An 18,294-nucleotide genomic window follows, 5' to 3' on the forward strand; every position below is an offset into this window, starting at 1 on the left:
CTATTCCCCCCTCATTCCCCACTCGCTGGCTCCACCACCACAGACATTGGGGTTCCCCAAATGACACCATCACCTCCCACACTCACCCACGTCTCTTTTTCCTCCAAAGAAGGCACAAAAATGTCCAAGTGCCCTCACCAGCAGCTCGGTGCTTCAAGCACGTGGACATAGCCCCAAAAAAGTGGGGAAGAATCGAGGGCAGGGCAGCCCCCCAAAGTGTTGGAGTCCCCCAGCTCCTGTCCCACAGGCTGGCAGCTGCCCCATGGCGCAGGAAGTGTCCCCAAGGATGGTGTCTCATCTTCTCCCTCAGGTTCCACCACGTTCCCCCCCACTCCAGGCAGTGAGCTCCTCAATTCCAGATGTCTGATCCCTTCCCAAGGCCGCTGCCGCAGGGAGATCCCCGGGAGGCTCCCGGACACGGCTGGGCTGTGATGGAATCTGTGATGGAATCTGTGCTCCCAGAGCCACCTGACAGCTCCTTGCACTGCTCCTGCACATCTGGCCCAGCCAGGGGAGCTGAAATAAAGCCTGGAGATTTAAAGAATTAACTGGAAACACAACCCCAAACCTCACTCACTAGGTGGTAAAAAGGTGTCTCTGTTTACACACATCCAGGAAAAACAGCCCCTCTGGAGAAGTGTTGTATTTCCTTTTGCATCAGTTGAACTGGCACAGCTGCCAGCTGATGCCATTAAATTCTCCATCCCCAAAATCCCTGGTTACCCTTGGCTGTGGGGGTTTTACTGTCATAGTTAGGAGGGACCCCTGGCCAGCTGCAATGCCCAGGAGAGATGCCATGGGACTGATGGGAATCACCATCAGAAGCAAGGCAGGAATAGGTGAATTCAGAGCACCACCTCAAAATGTTGGGGGAAAAAAGCCTGTAACATTCCTCCATGACACAGTGGGTAGGTTTTAGGTGGGGTGACCACACAGCCTACATGTGCTAGTGCAGGTGAGAATCCCTGCACAAGGGTTTTCCAGCTACTCCAGAGGCGTGAGTTCCTGTTATCCCTTCACCCCCCAACTCCTGGCATTATCCCTCCCAAAACCACAGACACCTATGGTCCCTCTGTGTAGGGGTAAAACGGGCTCGAGGTGAGAGACTTCTCCAGGTCAGGCTGCACTTGGGATAAGCAGTTTATTATTTAGGTAAAGGGTGAAAGAGATCTGTTTACACTGCCAGCCACAATGTAAACGTGCTCAAAGAGGGAGACAGAGAGTGGAAAGAGGGGTCTGAGAGCATGAGGGTGGAAGGTAATTAAAGGGGTAGAGAGAGAGGGGGGGGAAAGAGGGGGTAAGAGAATAAGAGTGGGAAGTAAGAGAAGAGATTAAGAGAGCAAAGTTCTTGGTGCAATACATTATATATTTTTCTATGGTGAATATTCTAATTCCAAGTAACCAACCAGTACATGACACACATTCTATAGAATTTACATATAGCCTACAAGATCTACTACATTACCAAACAGTGTTACATTTTAAACTCTAAAAGCTACTTTCCAAATTCTTCTCTTGCTGCTTCGACCTTTGGATTCACTTATCAGCAGAAGATAGAAATTGTTCTATCAACAGAGATTGTCCTTCAGCTGGCTAGGATGTTGTTCTTTGGTTATATAGTAACTAGCACTCAGTATCCTATAGCTCAAAGCTAGCTTTCATTTCTATTTCGATTCTAGGTTTCATATTCTCAGAATCTTTTGCTAAACAATCATATTCATAAGGTTTCCCTGTTTCATCTTCCCCAACACCTCTGCCTCCATCACAGCTGTCACTTCAGCCTCCTGCCAGGCAGAAGTGTCCTGGAAAGAGGAACTCAGGAACAAAACCAGGGGAAGTGAATCTGTCTGTATGGAAAGAGTCACAGTTTTCACAGCAGAAACTTCGTTTATTCCCCCAAACTTGCAGCACCTGCCCTGTGCTGCTGAAACAGAAGCCCAGCCAGGCACCAGCTGGGCAGAGCTGGATCAGTGTCCTCAGCACCTGTGGCTCAGCATTCCCAAGCAGGAGGTGCTTTCTCCAGCTGGAGACACGGCAGACCCCGGGGGAAGGGCAGGAGTGGGGCAGAGGAGGCTGCAGAGGGCCCCTAATGTGGGGCAGAGGGAGGGACAGACATCTTCCTGCTCCCCACCCCCTGGTCATAGTTTCCACTCTGTCATTTGTCACATGTCCCAATTCCCACTTCTCCTTTCCCTTTTGTCAATTCCCTCAGCCAGCTCATTTTCACCGCTCCTGTCCCACCGCTCGGACTGCTGAGGGTCCAGCCATGGGCTGGGGGCTCTGGGGGGTCTTGCTCACCTGGGCACTGCTGGCGTGGGTGACAGGGGCTGGGCAGTCCCAGGAACTCTTGTCCTCTTCAGGGTTTGGGGTGTGCAGCAAGAACTTGAATCTCTCACGCCTGGAAGTTCTGCCGGGGGGGGGCTGGGATAACCTCAGGAATTTGGATATGGGCAAAGTCATCAACCTGGGCTACTCACAGTGCAAGACCACAGAAGATGGATCTTACCTCATCCCAGACGAGATCTTCACTATCCCCCGCAAGCAGAGCAACCTGGACATCAACTCCGAGATCATCGAGTCCTGGAAGGATTACCAGAGCATCACCTCTGCCTCCATCAACCTGGAGCTGTCACTCTTCTCCTCCATCAATGGCAAATTCTCCGACGACTTCCACCGCACCAAGACCCACCATGTGAGAGACCAGGCTGTCACCACTCGGGTGCAAGTCAGGAACCTGGTTTACACTGCCAAGATCGACCCCGAGGCGGCCCTGGACAAGGCCTTCAAGAAGCAGCTGCTGACCATCGCCAGCCACCTGGAGAACAACCAGACCCTGATGGCCGATTTTCTGGCCGAGGTGCTGGTGGTCAACTACGGCACCCACGCCATCACCTCCGTGGACGCGGGAGCCACCTTGGTGCAGGAAGACCAGATCAAGGCTACCTTCCTGAAGGACAGCTGGGCCACACGGAGCACCGTCACCGCCTCGGCCGGTGCAGCCTTCCACAGCATCGTCAGTGTGGGAACCAAAGAATCCCTGGAATCCAGCTCTGCCTTCACCAAGCAGTACCTGGAGAACCGCACCAACTCCAGGGTGGAGAGCATCGGCGGGACCCCCTTTTACCCAGGCATCACCCTGAAGACGTGGCAGGAGAGGATTCAAAACCAGCTGGTGGCCCTGGACCGCTCGGGGCTGCCCCTGTACTACTTCATCAAGCCGAGCGCGGTGCCGGAGCTGCCGGCGCCCACGGTGCGGAGGGTGGCCCAGCGCGTGGAACTTGCCATCCGCCGCTACTACGCCTTCAACACCGCCCCGGGCTGCACCGACACCTCCTCGCCCAACTTCAACTTCCATGCCAACACCGACGATGGCTCCTGCAAGGGCACCAGGGCCAACTTCACCTTCGGGGGAGTCTTCCAGGAGTGCGTCGGCCTGGGTGGTCCCGACACCAGCGCACTGTGCCGGGCGCTGGAGCAGAAGAACCCCCTCACCGGGGCCTTCTCCTGCCCCGCCACCTACACCCCGGTGTTGCTGGGTGTGCAGGAGCAGGAGGAGGGTCACAGCCACCTGGAGTGCCACAACAAGTGCACCTTGGGCATTTTCTGCCACCGCAAGTGCCAGGACGTCTTCTGGCTCTCCCGGGTGCAGTTCAGCGCCTACTGGTGCGCCGCGAACAGGTCGGTGGCTCCAAACTCGGGATACCTCTTTGGTGGGCTGTTCAGCACCCACAGCACCAACCCTAACACCGGAGCCCGTTCCTGTCCCTCGGGCTACTTCCCACTGAAGCTCTTCGGCGAGCTCAGAGTGTGCGTGAGCCAGGATTACGAGCAGGGGACCGAGTACGCGGTGCCCTTTGGGGGCTTCTTCAGCTGCCAGGCGGGGAACCCCCTGGCTGGGCAGCACCACGGCACGGCTGAGGACCCCCACGCCAAGGGCTGTCCCCCGGGCTTCAGCCAGCACCTGGCACTCATCAGCGACAGCTGCCAGGTGCAGTTCTGTGTCCAGGCCGGCCGCTTCACTGGGGGCTCGCTGCCGCCCGCCCGCCTGCCCCCCTTCACCCGGCCCCCCGCCAACCTGCCGGCCGTGGACACCCTGCTGGTGCGGGACGGGGACAGCACCTGGGTGAGGGACGGCCAGAGCCCCGTGTGGCGGCTGGCACGGCCGGAGGAGGTCCAGAACGTGGCCGAAATGGTCAGGGGCCGGGGGCTGTCAGGGGGAGAGGTGGCTGGAGTCACCGTGGCCGTGCTGGCGGGGCTGGCCACCGTCCTGGGGACAGCCTGGTACGGCCACCGGCGCTACAGGGCCAGGGGGTACCGAGCGCTGGGCACAGGGGACAGCCCGGCCCCCGCCAGCCCCGAGCACAGCACGGTGCTGAACGTGAGCGAGGGGTACCAGCAAGAGCCGGAGGGGACGGTGCCCTGAGTGCCCCCTCCCCTTGTACCCCAAACCCAAAAGAAAAGGAAGGAGCAGAGGGGCCCCGTGGAGGGTTATTTCCCAAGTCCTGCATGCTGCAAGCTGCAACCCCTGTCTCCATGTATATCTATCGGGATAGATATACACACGCATGCAGAGAGGCACGGAGCAGTTTTATTTCAGCCAGCAACTCATCGTGTAGTCAACAGAGCATTAAAAAAAAAGGAAAAAAAAAGTCACGTTGTGGAAAGACTTACTCACAGTAAGAGCCATCGGGCTGGCACCGCGGAGGGTGGGGAGCTCTCCCCCTTCTCGCCAGGAGGGTTTTGCATAGCTCCACACAGGCTTTGTCTGCACTGGGGAAAACCCAGGGCGTGCGTGGAGGAGAAATCACACCGCTGAGAGCCACCCGACCAGGGGCGTGTGCCCGGGGAAAGAGGGTTTCTCCCTTGAGGTAGCAGGTAACAACCCACGCTGAGGGCGGCTGGTGCAAAGGGACATCAGGGGGACTCGCGGTGCCCACAGTGCCCCTGGCTCGCCTGGCCACACAGATGACTGACAGAAGACAACGGAGAGGCCAGGCCGTGCAGGGACCGCCAGAGTCCCCTGCCATCCGCTTTATTGACCCCCAGCCCCTCCACGGGGTGGCCGCGGGGGTGACGGAGCCTCCAGGCCACGGAGAGGAAGAACAGCAACGACAACAGAACGATGCACAGCAGGACGGGCCCCCCCTCCCAGCAGCACGGAGGGCCAGGGACCCCCCCAGCACCCGGCACAGGTGGCTCCAGGAGCCCCCATGAATCCCTGGTTTGGGATGGAAGGGACCCCACAGACTCTCTCATTCCTAACCCCTGCCCTGGGCAGGGACACTTTGCACCAGCCCAGGGTTCTCCAAGGCCCAGTCGCCCCAGACGGCTGACAGGGACCCTCAGAGCCTCGGAACACACTTCCCCCACCCCCATCACCCATGCTCTCCTACCCACACCACCCTCCTGACCCAGCCCGTGCCAACCCCTCACCAGCCACCTTCCCCTCCAGACCCCCCCAAGGCCTCTCCGGGGGCAAGAAGGGGGACACTTCTCACCCCACCTGCACCTGGCCCCATGGGGACCCACAAGTGACAGCCCTCCCATGGGGCAGAGCCCTGTCGGGGTTGGGGGCCCCACAGCCCCTGTTCCAACCCCAAGCACCACTGTGCCCAGCCCCAGCCTGGCTGCAGCACCACGTTCTCCCAGGCTGCCCCCCCAAATGCCCCCCCATATGTACATATATACGACAAAACCCCAAAACACGAGGTATATAGAAATTCCAACGTGGGGACGGCCCCATACGAACAGTTCAAGGAACCCACTGCAGGGGGGTGGGATGTCATTGTCCCGCCCTACACACACTTCCTACCACCCATCAGCCCCTCCCTGGCATGCAGAGGCAGGGGCAGCCCAGACAAGGGGACCCTGCAGGGCACAGCTCAGACACAGCCAAAAGGAGCAGGGGGTGCAGGGCTGGGGGAAACTGAGGCAGCCCAGGGCCCCCCCAGCCTCCACAGACACAGGAGACCAGTGGGGAGGTACCGGACAGAACGAACAAACAAACAAACGTCAGAGCGACGAGGCAGAGCAAAGGGGACTCCCGTGGCCCCAGCTCCCACCCCAAGCCAGGTCCCAGCCCCAGGTGGGTGGCAGGGGTGTTGGGTCAGGCTGGGACTGGCACAGATGAGGAGAGAGGGGAGCCTGGCACCCCCCAAGCCCTCAGCACAGTGACAGCGAGGATAGGACACCATCCAGAAGGGTGGCCAAGCCAGCCTGAAGCCCCACAGCTGTGTGTGGGGATGTTCCCGCCCTGCAGGAGTGAAGGGGATGGCCAAAAGGACCTTCTCCCACATTCCCAGCCAGCCTGGGGCACTGCGTGGCTGCCACTGGGAGCAGGGGGCTCCAGGTATGCCCTGAAAAGCCCCCAGGCAGACATCTCCAGCAGCTTTATCCTGGTGGGTGCCGGCACAGGCAACCCTTTCCTTGCCTCCTCGCCACGGTCTCAGTCCTTCTCCTGCGCCAGGCTCTCCTCCGTGATGCCCTGGGCTGCCAGCTCAGCCAGGACATTGTCCAGGTAGTTGATGTCGGGGTAGCCGTGGCCAGTGAGGTTGGAGCCGAACTCTGTTTTGTGGTGGATCTCATTCCAGATCACCGTGTCCGACTCGCCCGTGGTGCTGGAGGTTCCGATGGCGAAGATCAGCCGCCGGTCCCAGGCCACCAGCAGCAACTTCAGTACCTGTGGGGCCAGGAATGGGGCGGGCAGCGAAGCAGGGCAGCATGAGCAGCCCACAGGCAAGCCCTGCTGGAGCATCCCAGCCCAGCCTCCTGCCCCAGCCAAAACAGGGGGACCAGGCTGCCCAGCCTGCAAGGGAAGGTCACAGGGCTCCTGCTGGATGGGCTGTGGGGAAAACCCACATTCCCCTGCCTAAGCCATGTTTGCCTTTCCCACCCTGGCACGTCTCAGCCAGCTCACCTTCCTGCCCTTCTCGCTGTCTGGCAGGTAGCAGTGCCGGGGAAAGCCACGGGCCGTGAAGCTCTTCCCAGGGTTTGGATGCTCTGGTCCCTACGATGTGGGAAGTGGGAGAAGAAAACCGTTCTGGAGCTCAAAAGGATGCTCTGGGCACAGGGCAACCCCCCAAGCCTTGTTGGGCACTAATGGCCACCATCCTCCTGCCACCAAGCAGACAGGGACAGCACTCCCATGCAGATACACCCCAGACTTCCCACAACATCCTTATTGACAAGCAGCTCCTGAGTCAAGGCACAAGCTGCAGAGGGACCTGGGGGTGATACAGCAGTGACAAGGGCCACCAGCCCCTCCCCAGGTGCCCCCTCAGCCCACCTGCACCCCCGGGGGGATGTTGTAGATGATGCGGATGGTTTTGCAGTCGGCGTGGCCGGGCAGCGCATGGGGAATGATGTGATATTCCATCTTCCCGGGAGGCTGCGTCCCTGTCTTCACCCCATAGATGGTTTTGCAGGTGGGACACTGCAGACTCCCATCCTGAGAGTGGAAAAAGGGTGACACAGTGAAACCAGTATCCCCAGCATCGAGCCACGCCAGGCACTGAGTCCTTGAGCAGCACTGAATGCTGCTTTAATCGGGAAAAACATCACTTCAAAAATTCTTGGGAACCTAGGATAGGACTGGGAGAATTCACTATCCAACTCCAACCAAAAACCTGAGCTCTGTGTTTCTCTTCCACATCAGTTTTCCAGTCCTCACTGCTTTCCCTAGCTCTGAATTGGTGGCTTGTTTTCCTTTGTTTTTTCAAAGAGGGAAATACAATAAATATTGAAAATCTCCAAATAGTGCATTTTCCAGGGAATGTCAAGCACGAGGGGTATTGGAAAAAACCCTCCTGTGGCTGGAGAAGCACTGCCTGGCACCAAATTCCAGGTAGCTCTGCTCAAACATGCAGGGATCAAAGTCCACTCCGTCAAGGAAAACAAGCACATAAAACCAGGCATAGTGGGGGGAAACACACCCACACAACTCTGAGTTCTCATTTAGCAGCCCCCAAGTGCTGGCTGCTGACAAAAATTTAACTCTGAGTCAGGGTGGGAGCCGAGAGTCCTCCAGGGCAGCCGGGCTGGAGTTCTGCCCCATGGAGAGCTCGTGGAGCTCAGCAGAGGCAGCTGAGCCGGAGGTCCCCCGGGGCCGCAGCCTCTCACCTTGTTGCCGTTGTTGTACATGGCCACCAGGCAGTGGAGGTGGAAGACGTGGCTGCACTTGACCAGCTTCCCCACGAGGTCAGGCTTGACAGCCGGCTGGGGCCCCTTGTAGCCAGAGGGGGCAGAGAGCCGCTCCATGCAGATGGTGCAGTCCTGTGCCGGAGGGGAGGACAGGGATCAGAGGGATGGATGCTGATGGGCTGCCCTGCTCTCACCCAGGGACCTGCAGGGGCTGTGCATGCAGTCCCCCCTTTTTGAGGACAGGGCAGAGCCACGCAGGGCACTGGGATATCCCTGCACATGGCACTGCGTGTGTCCCCAGCCACTCATCCCAGGGCAAAGCTCATCCCAGGACACTCGGGCACAGCCCCGCCGCTCGCACCTCATCGGGCGGATGCCGCACCTTCTGCAGGTACTTCTTCAGCACCTCCTCCGGGGTTTTACCTGCAGGAGAGCGAGAGTCAAAGGATGGGAGAAACCCACTGCCAGGGGCAGCAGAAGGGATGGGGGGCACAGGGGAACCAGAAGGGCGGGAGGGACAGTCTCTCTTACCTTTCTTGGCCTGTTTCTTGGTGGTCTTGCGGCAGGAGTGGGAGATGCCGGGGATGGACTGGATCTCGCTCTTGCTGACGGGTGGGGGGTGCAGCACCAGCTTGGGGGGCCGGGTCAGGCACACGGGCAGCCCGGCCGCACTCATGAGGATCCCCGTGATCCCTGCATAAGGAGGTAACAAATGGCACTGAGGAAAACCAGGAACACCCCGAACCTCAGATGCTCTCCAAAACCTGCTCCACTGAGGCTGTTTGTCCCCCCACACCCACTGCAGCCCCATCCTCACCTGCCAGTGCTGGGTTGACAGGGCTGGAGCCAGTGAGGTTCTTCACAGGAACGGTGGGGACCCTGAGGGGAGCCAGCAGACACCAGGTCAGGACAGGCAGGAGGCACCCACATCCCCACAGGGCCCAGGGGCCACACAACAGTTGCCTGAGCAACTGCACAGGCCCTGGCTGGAAAGAGAGAATCCCCCGATGGGGCAACATGCCCCCCCTGCCCCACCACCGCCTTTTCTCTGGTGCTTTAGAAACCCTGACTGCATCTCCATTCATGGCCCCTTTTTGTCACAGCTCCCCGGGCCAGTCTGTTGTTTCTTTTCCTCTTTTCTCCTACGGCCACGTCACAGTTCTTTCCCCCGCTCCCCTTGGGGCTCTCTTCCATGGGAAAGTTTCCCGGCAGGTCAGGAGCGAAGGGAAGGGGGAGGATGGAGAGGGAGAGGAAAGGGGCCAGGCTGCAACAGAAGGCTGATGGCAGAGCCAGACAAAGGGGAGAAACAGGCCCATTAAATGTCCACCCCATCACAAAAAAACGTTTTTGGAGGGTGGGGGTCTGGAGGGACCCCATCTCATGGGGCCTGAATGGCTTTTCTTTGGGCCTTTTGCAGTCCCCCACCCAACCCCTGACTCCAAGAGAAAGAGCAGCCTCAGCCTCTTCATTGAGATGCAGGAGCCACCCCATCTCTACTCGGGTCCCCAGGCACCTGCAGGGAAGGCGAGGGGCCCAGCAGAACCCACTACCCTCCACAGGAGGCTGGGGACCACCGAGGTGTCTCCCACCACTCCCAGGGATGACAGACCCCTGCAGTGGGGGCTGCAGCCCCTCTGTGCCCTGGGCAGGGGGAAAAGCCTGTGCTGTCCCTTTCTCCGCCCAAGCACCCTGTGGGACTCACCCGGAGGCGATGAGCACGCGGGACTGGGCGATGGCCAGGCGCTGCAGGTGGCTGCGGTTCAGGGTGCCGAGGCTGGGCCGGGAGCCTTTGCCGCTGCCCACGCCGGGGGGGCTGCCGGAGGCACTGGCCGAGCTCAGGGCGGGCGTGCTGGCCGCCTGCCGCCGGCCCCCCTGCGCCGCCAGCGGCTTCAGCGCGCCGCGCACCACGGCCACGCCGTCCGGCGCCTTCGGCCCTGCCGCGGGCAGCGGGGGCTTCGGGGCGGCCGGCGGCGCGGGGGCGGCTTTGCGGGGCTGCAGGGTGGAGGTGCCGGGGCCGGCGGGGGCTTTGGCGCTCATGACCAGGAGGCACTGGGGACAGGTGGAGGGGGGGACCGGCGGGGCCGCCCCCGCCCCGGGGCTGGCCGGCCACGACTGCGACTTGGGCAGGGTGCCCGACACCAGCGGGTAGACCATGTCGAGGCGGCGGCGGGCGCGGCGCTTGCGCTGGGTCTGCCGGTTGATCTGGCCCATGGTGGCGAAGTCGATGACATAGCAGAAGCCGATGGCGCTCAGGTCCACCCAGGGGTGCTGCTTCTCGTAGGCGCGCTGGATGGTGATGCCCACGTCCATGTCGTAGGGCGTCCACGTCCCGCTGTCATTCTCCCACTCCCAGACGACTCCCTTGCCCGGCGCCGAGGACGGGTCGTAGTAGCTGCGCCGGACGGGCCGGATGGTGCCTGAGGGAGGGTGACAGATGCCGTCAGAGCCTGGCGCCAGCACCGTGGCAGACAGCAAAACCACCCCAACCTGCCCCACCGGTGCCGTTCCACGCGGGGACAGCATGGCTTTCCGGCTCTGCTGCTGTCCCACCCTGCCAGGGGACTGGTGTGCCTCGGTTTCCCCAGAGGGCAGGGAGCCCCACAGCCTGGGGGTGCAACCCCAGTGCAACTGGGCTGAAGGGAAGGGCAGATTTCACTCCCACTGGCCCAGGGGCCCAGCACAGAGCCATTCAGCCCTGATGAGGAAACACAGAACCACAGGCTTGGCTGCTCCAGCCTGCTCCCAGGGACCTCCTGCGGGAGCCTGACGAAACCAGGCATTAGGGCACCCGAGTCCTGCAGTGCCTGTCTCCCTCCCAGCTCTGGGCTGGAACAGGTAAATAAAAGATTTGAGGGGCAGCTCCGAGCCCCCAGCAGTGACACACACAGGCCTCACGTACATAGGGGAGCGGGGCTCGTGCCAGCCCCACCGTATGCAGCTGCCAAACCAGCCTGCCATGAATATCCCAACTGTGGCACAGGGAAAATCCTCGTGAGGCCAAGCTAAGGAGCTTGAGAGGGGCCCTGCACCCGGCTCCCGCTGCCCCATCAGCAAACATTAGGACTGGGACGAGAGCAAAAAGCACCAAGGCTTTGTGCCTTGCATCCTTATTTTGGCTAGGTGCTTCCTTTCCCACCACTCCCAGCCAACTAGGACGCATTCGAAGCAAGGACACAAATTTTGTAAACTCCTACAATGAGGAGAAAGCCGTCCTCTTTGGGATGTCTCACAGCAGGGCAGGGCAGGCTGTGCTGGCTCCCAGGGTCCCATCCTGAGCGTGTCACTCAGCGCCCAGAAGTGTCTGGTAACAGGTGGAACAAGCACCACTGCCTCCAGGTCCTTCTGCAGAACCCCATGGCTCAGCCCAGCGTGAGGAATAAGAAAGCACTCTAAGAGAAGCAATAACAAGTCTGCTGCTTTGGCTTTTCACCACGTGTCCTGCAAAGCCTCCAAGAATTTCAGTCCCTTCTCACCCCCACCTCTCCGTGGAGAGCAGCCGCCACCGCAGGTCCCGCAGGGACACGAGTGGGATAAGAAGAAGGTGTTTATCAGCACCCTGCTAAAGGGGCATGGGGTGCAGCTACACCCCAGCCAAGCCAAGCCATCTGCCCTGACCTGCCAAGGGGTACCCGGGGCAGAAAAGCCGAGGGGAGAGGGGCAGTGATTTATCCTAATCCGGCGGCGGCATGCGGCATCTGGCGGTCCCCAGGCAGCAGTGTGGGAATGCTGTGTGTTCCCCCAACCCCGCGCCGCCAGCCGGCCTCCCATTCAACAGGGGAAGAAAGGGAACAATAGCTATTCAGGGCCTGCCAGGGTCGCGACCCCCCCAAATCAGAGCTGTTTAATGACCCAAAATACCAACATCCCCAGCAACCCAGGGAGAGACAGAACAATCTCCCTTTCAGTCCTCCACCCTGGGCAACAATAGCCCTCAGAAGCTGGCCCCCAGCCACCCTGCTCGCAGAGGTTCCTTGTCCCCACACCCACGGGCAGGGGAGGGTCGCCGCCAGCCCCCAGGGCTTCTGGAGAAAGAGGGACAAAGGAGGGTGTCTGGCACTCTGCTGCACCCCAGGGACAAAGCACACTGGCCATCACGGGGGGGCTGGGGGGTCACAACCCCCCACGCTAATGCCCTGCCACGGGTGATTGTGCCCCACATCTCTGACAACCCCAGGAGGTGGGGGACGGAAACCCCATCACGCTGGGGACCCGCGCACCTGCCCGTGCCCTCCCTGAGCATCCCTCCACCTGCTTGTGTCCCTGCCCGGGGGCTGCCATCCCCCAGGGCAGGATCTGTCACCCAAGTGCCATTCAGCTCTAGGTCGATGGAGGCTCAGAGCGGGCACAGAAGGAGCCGGGCACGGCCCTGGGAAGGGTGTGCAGGAGACGGGCTCTCCTGAAGGGAGAAGGAAAGGCCACGGGGTGGGCGCAACAGGGCCCGGGGCGCTGCAGCAGCGAGGAGGGCGGGCAGCCACGACCCCCGGCGGGGGAACCAGGGATGCGTGGGCAGGACCGGGCAGCGAGGGCAGGGCGAGGACCTGAGGATCAGGTGGGAGAACGTCGGGCGAGCTGGCACCGCGGCCGGGCGGAGCGGGATCGGGCACGGCGGGGCCCGGCGGCGCCGCTCGGTGCAGCCCCGAAGCGGGGGACACCGGGAGCCCCCGCCCGCCCGCTCGCCCTGCCGGCCGGGCCGCGGGGCCGACTCACCGGTGTCCTGGCGGAACTGGTGCATGGACTGCAGGTCGATGATGTAGGGCGCCAGGCGGCTGTCGGCCTGGCCCAGCACCACGCTGCCGCCCGCCCGCGGCCCGGCGCGGGCCCCCGCCTCGATGTGGTGGCTGACGGCCGGGCTGTAGGGCCGCCAGCGCCCGTGCTCGTTCAGCCATTCCCACACCACCACGGCCGAGGCCAGCAGCATGGCTCCGCCGCCCCGGCCGCGGCCCCGGCTGGCTGCGCCGCTGCCGCCCGCCCCGGCGGCTCTCGCATGCTCGGCGCGGCGCAGGGCTCTGCCCGCCCCCGCCCGGGGCCGGAGCCGCGCACGGCCGGGCCGCCCCTCGGCCCTGCGCGCACCCGCGGCGCCGCTCCCGGCCCGCTCCGCCCGGCCCCGCCCGCACCGAGCGCCCCGGGCCGGGGGCGGGACCGCGCACGTCACCGCGCCCCGCCCCGGTGGCACCGAGCGACCCGCGGCGGGCGAGGGAGCCCTGCCGCCTCTGTCCCTGTACCCCCATCCTGCACCCCGGCACCTCCCACTGTCCCCGTATCCCTGTCCTGCACCCCGGGTCCCCTCTGTCCCCGTATGCCCTGTACCCCTGTCCTGCTCCCCTGGGACCCCTCCCAATGTCCCTGTACTCCCACCCTGCGGCCCGAAAGATTCGCCCCGAACCCCGTAGCAGGTGTGCAGCACAGGGAGCCCCTGGTGTGCACCCATGCTTGTGGGGACCCCCCAGTCCCTGCCTGCCAGCAATGGGGAAACTGCTCCATCTGCTGTGACACAGGAATGTGCTCCAAGAGCTCCTTCAGGAAGCTGCCCCCTGAGCTGCCCTTGACCGTGGCCCATTACATACAAAAATGGTTTCAAAGCCCAAAATTACCTCATGCCTGAGGGGCATGCGGGCTGTAACCCCAGCTCCTGCACCCCAGTTCTCCCAGCTGCCTGCCTGGCTGCCTGTGCTGTGACATGGGCACCCCTGTGCTGTGGCAACCCTCAGACTGGAGAAGTCAGTGCTGGCCCTTCCCTGCAGGTCAGGAAAACAGTCCTGAGGAGCGTGTTCTTCCATGGAGCCCCATAAGCAGCTTCCCAGGGCAGCCCAGCATGGCAGGATATTGATGACAGACTGGTATCACCTCCTTTTGTGCTCCTGTGCTCAGACACACCTAACACTGATTTCCTTGTATATTAAACACCTGGACTTTCTTGGTTTGGGAGAAGTGTACAAATTGCCCCTGTGTCCCAGGTTGGGCAGCACAGGAAATCCCCCGGTCCATGGTTCACCTCAGCTTGGAGGCAACTCATCCCCAAACAGGTGGTGAAGCTTCTCTCCTGACAAACCTGTTTCCCAGGCACTGCCCATCCTGCTGAGTGCCTGCCAGTGGCACTTGTGGTGAGAAACCATTAGACAAGATCCAAAAGAGAGTAAAAAATGAAGGGAAGAAAAAGGGAAAAGGAACAGGTGGGGACTAACTGCGGCAATGCCAGCTGGCGGGCATGGTGGTTAGAGGATGAGGTGAACCACAGAAGTTCTCCTTTTTCCAGCTCACACTTGGAGAGACACACAGGGCTACGCTTGAGGCGTATTTTCCTGTAAGAAGGGAGGGCGCCTGCCCCTTCTCAAGAAAGCAGCACAGCCACAGAGAGCCACTCCTAAGGGTTTTCACCTGTTCCTTTAAGGCAGACAAGTGCAGCCAAGGCTACGACAGGGAAACCCAGGGAAATCCTTTCCACTGACTCAGACGGGAGAAAAAGGCTTTCCTGCTATTAAAAAGGGAAAGTGTTGGTGAACATCCACCCACCGCAGCTCCAGCTCAGGATCAAGAAGTCAGGAGCCAGCACTGCAATGCTGGCGTGGGATGGTGGGTGAAGCAGTGGGACCAGCACAGCTGAATCCCACTGGCCTCTGGTGCCCTGTGGGCAAGGAGCACTTCCATTCTCACCCAGCACCAAGGCTTGATGTCAGGGAGCAGCCTCAGCTCAAAACCTTTCCAACCCCACAAACTGTGCCCAGCCACACGTTAAGCCCTAAAACCATTTATTATTTTGAAATTAAACACGTCCATGCGTTGCTTTTGATGGCTCCATCCCTGCTGCAATTTGGGAGTGCAGCCCTCCCTCCCCCCTCCACTTCCCTGTTCCCACCAGCAAATCCCTTCTCTTCCCAAAGCACAAAGTTGGATGGTTTCGGTGGGTTCCAGGTTGCAGGAGACCATTGCAGGGGTCCTCAGCAGCATTAGCCACACGGGTACAAAACCTCCCCTCAAATTCTTAATTTATGATTCCAAAATGAACAGCTTCATTTGCCTTCAGCCACCTGGATCAACTTCACTTCAATCTGTGGCAAAGTAAATCCAAGGGCGTCCTGGCACCACGGGAGCTCAGCTGTCGGGCACCCCTGTCCTCGCCAAATCACTTCACTGGTGATTCCCTCAGGGCTGCAGCTGAAAAATAGCATTAAATCCCAGCCAGCTCAGACGTCACCGCCTCTGCACGGCACGGTGGGGGCTGGCTGGCAGAGAAAGGCTGGGAGCTGAAGCCTCTCGCTCAGCCAAAGCCTGGAGGTTTGCATTAATGGACTGCTTTTTCCCATTGTTTCTGGTTTGAGTAGCTGTTCCTGAGCATTGTGGCTGCTCCACAAATGCAGGTGCACCCAGCTGGCGATGTAACAGGGGAGGAGTAAGGAAGGTTGCAAAAGCCCAGGGAAATCCCTGGGGCAACACCATGTCCACCTTGGGTCTCCACTGGTGCTTTCACCCTGGAGTGCAAGTGCAGCACCGAGCTCAAACTCTCTGCCAGCAGCTGATATGGGAGGATCGGATTGCAGCCCTGGCCGGCTCCCCAGGATCTGAAGGTCACCTCGTACCCGGCCTGTGCTGCCAGAGAAAAGAGGTCTGTTCCCACCTGGTCAAGTGGTGAGGTTCAAGGACACACCCCAGATGTCCCTGCCCACCCCCAGGAAGGTGAGGAGGATGTGAGCACCCGGCCACTGCTGAGCTGGAGGGTGAAAGGGGAGAAGAGCAAGGTGGCCTCAAGCACACAGCAGCGGGCAAGAAAAATACTTGTCAGAAAAGGAACTTGATTTGACTAATCCTGAAAAAAAATAATGGCCATAAATTGTTATTCCAGAGCACAGGGAAGCATAAAGATTGAAATAATCCAGTCTGAGCTGCAAAGCTGAGGGCAGGCAGTAAGTGGCAATGAAGAAGGTGCATGTTCTTCCTCTTAGGCATCACCCATAAAAAACCAGACCCCACCAAACCACCCTTGCCCCAACCCTGCAGCCTCGTGTGGTCAGTGGGGAGGGCAGGATGGCACTGGGGGCTCAGTCCTGGGCTGCTCTTTGTGTTCCCAGAGCCCCCGTGCCTGTGCAGACGCTGCTGGTGCTGGGGCAGGCGCTGTGCCCGGTGCTGTCCCAACTTGCCACCACAAAGCCGCTTTGTGCAGAGCCGGCCGGGCACGTCCCCGGCCTCCTCCTTGCTCTCTGGCTCCGGTCTCCCCTCATGTTGCCTGTCCTCTCGCAGGCTAGGGAAGAGGGCAGGACCACACCAGGACAGGGCACAACTCCTGTGACCCACCACCTCCTCCTCCTCATCCTCGCACCATCTCCTTCATCCCCAGCTCCTTCATCTTCCCCGTGACCTCCCAGTGGGCCACATCCCCCCAAACCTTTCACCTCACTGGGATGGACCCTTCCCTGGAGGGGGAACTGGGCAGCCCAGGCTCTCTGGTGAGGTTGACTGTCCCAACTCCCCCAAGAAGTACATCACCCTGGGAAATCTCCCAGCCTTTTATTCACTCAGCAGCCAGCAGCCATCACATCCAGTCGTCAGGAGAACCATGGCCCAGGAAGCTGCGAAACATCCCAGCACTCCACAAGGTGAACAATGTGGCTGGGGCTGTTAGATTCTCCCATGCCATTCCCAGTCCTAAAATAAGTCCTGCAGGCACTAACCTCCTTGCAGAGGGGCTTCTGAATCATAGCTAAAAGATCCCCTTTCAGTTAAAAGATCTCTCCATTGCCATGTCCAAGTAGTTAAGAATTCCCCTCCTGATTGCTTCCCCCCTCCCCAAAAAGCCCCCAAGCAGTTAGAGCAGAAATTCAATGAGCAGCAAAACCAAGCCGGGCAGAAGGAAAGAGTCCACGTGCAGGAGTCTGAGCCTTGTGCCTTGCAGCTGGCGGGCAGGTCCCAAGACTCCTTTCATCAGGTGATGTTTTTCTGTCGATTCACTCCTGCCCTGTATCCACGAGAGCCCCAAGGCAGCATCTGCCTGCCATAGGCAGCGTCCAAATTCCAAAGACAAGGTCAGTGCCGCTGGGGGAGCGGCAAAGCTCCTTCCTGGGGGAGAATTCAACCGCCCAGCAGGAAGAGCCCAAGGACCCCTGAGGATCCCCGCTCCCTGCAGGGTGGACTGCAGCGTGTGCCTCAGTTTCCCCACGGGGAGCAGCACTAAAAGCACAGGGATTAATGACATGGTCCCTCCCTTCCATGTCCCCTCCTTCGCTGTCAGATGCCCTCTGAGAGGGTGGGCAAGGAGCCCCAGCAGCACCCAAGACCCCCCCGCCCTGTGCTCGCCTTCAGGGGCTCTCGGCCAGGCTGGGGGCTGCGCCGGTGGCCGGGCTGGGCTTGGTGAGCTGCCGCAGGTCCCGCACGGACCTCACGGCCCACTGGGCCAGCTCCCGCAGCACGCCCAGGCCCCGCAGCTTCTGCTCGAAGAGGCTGAGGCGCGGCGGGGGCGGCGGCCCGTCCCCCTCCTCGCCGGGGACCCCGCGGCTCTCCAGCCGCAGCAGCTCCTCGAGGTGGTAGGCAAAGGCCGAGACCTGGAGCAGGACAGCCGCCAGCGCCCGGCCGAGGCCCTCATCAGCCTCGCCCAGCTGCTCCCGCTGCTCCTCCAGCATCTGGGCCAGCAGGGCGCGGAAGGCCCGGTAGGCCGCCAGGTTCTCCAGCAGCCGCTGAGTGCCCGTCTGCTCGTCCCAGCGCTCCACCGCCGCCAGCGGCACCCCCTCCACCGCCGCCACACTGGCCGAGGCGTCCAAGCCCTGCTGCTCCACCTGCAGGGTGAGACCCGCCGGGGATCAGCGGAGGCAGAACAAATGTGGTGGGATCCCCAGCCCTGAGCCCCGCAGGTGTCGGGGCGGTGCGAGCTGCCCGAGTCTTGCCCAGGCGTCAGCAGGCCCGGATCCAGCAGGACTCCGTGCCCCGTTCCTGCCACGGGTCGGAGTCCTCACACCCCAGCACAGCTGCCCGGATCCCACCAGTGCTCCCAGCCCCGCGGCAGCCAGAAGGAGCAGGGCAAACTCACGTAGGCATCCAGGAGGTCAATGACATCCGCACGCATCTTGCCGGCCAGGCGGATGCCGCGGCTGCAGAGGTCGCGGCGCCGGAGGGCAGTGGAGGGGCTGTCTGCCGCCGCCATGGTCCCGGCAGCTGTCACGGCCACCAGGC

The 18,294-nt window shown here is 61.1% G+C and overlaps 3 protein-coding genes across 3 annotated transcripts; 1 reads left to right on the top strand and 2 right to left on the bottom strand.

Moving 5' to 3' along the window:
- The first annotated feature begins 2,165 nt into the window (after positions 1-2,165).
- On the top strand, positions 2,166-4,664 carry MPEG1 (macrophage expressed 1). The gene has a single exon (XM_005529118.3). The coding sequence runs from the start codon at positions 2,267-2,269 to the stop codon at positions 4,421-4,423; it is 2,157 nt and encodes a 718-aa protein (XP_005529175.1). The 5' UTR covers positions 2,166-2,266; the 3' UTR covers positions 4,424-4,664.
- A 326-nt stretch (positions 4,665-4,990) lies between these two features.
- On the bottom strand, positions 4,991-13,102 carry DTX4 (deltex E3 ubiquitin ligase 4). The gene is made up of 9 exons (XM_005529004.3): positions 12,847-13,102; positions 9,842-10,556; positions 8,957-9,018; positions 8,671-8,832; positions 8,501-8,562; positions 8,119-8,271; positions 7,286-7,447; positions 6,917-7,006; positions 4,991-6,679 (listed from the first exon to the last, which is right to left on the bottom strand). The coding sequence occupies exons 1-9, from the start codon at positions 13,055-13,057 to the stop codon at positions 6,446-6,448; spliced, it is 1,851 nt and encodes a 616-aa protein (XP_005529061.2). The 5' UTR covers positions 13,058-13,102; the 3' UTR covers positions 4,991-6,445.
- A 3,843-nt stretch (positions 13,103-16,945) lies between these two features.
- Positions 16,946-18,273, bottom strand: CNTF (ciliary neurotrophic factor). Its single transcript, XM_005529117.3, has 2 exons — positions 18,152-18,273; positions 16,946-17,900 (listed from the first exon to the last, which is right to left on the bottom strand). Exons 1-2 carry the CDS (start codon positions 18,263-18,265, stop codon positions 17,427-17,429), a joined length of 588 nt encoding a protein of 195 aa, XP_005529174.2. The 5' UTR covers positions 18,266-18,273; the 3' UTR covers positions 16,946-17,426.
- Positions 18,274-18,294: the final 21 nt, after the last annotated feature.

Source organism: Pseudopodoces humilis, chromosome 7, assembly GCF_049639895.1.
Source record: "Pseudopodoces humilis isolate 2021_Gansu_Grassland_sample_001 chromosome 7, ASM4963989v1, whole genome shotgun sequence".
Classification (NCBI taxonomy): domain Eukaryota; kingdom Metazoa; phylum Chordata; class Aves; order Passeriformes; family Paridae; genus Pseudopodoces; species Pseudopodoces humilis.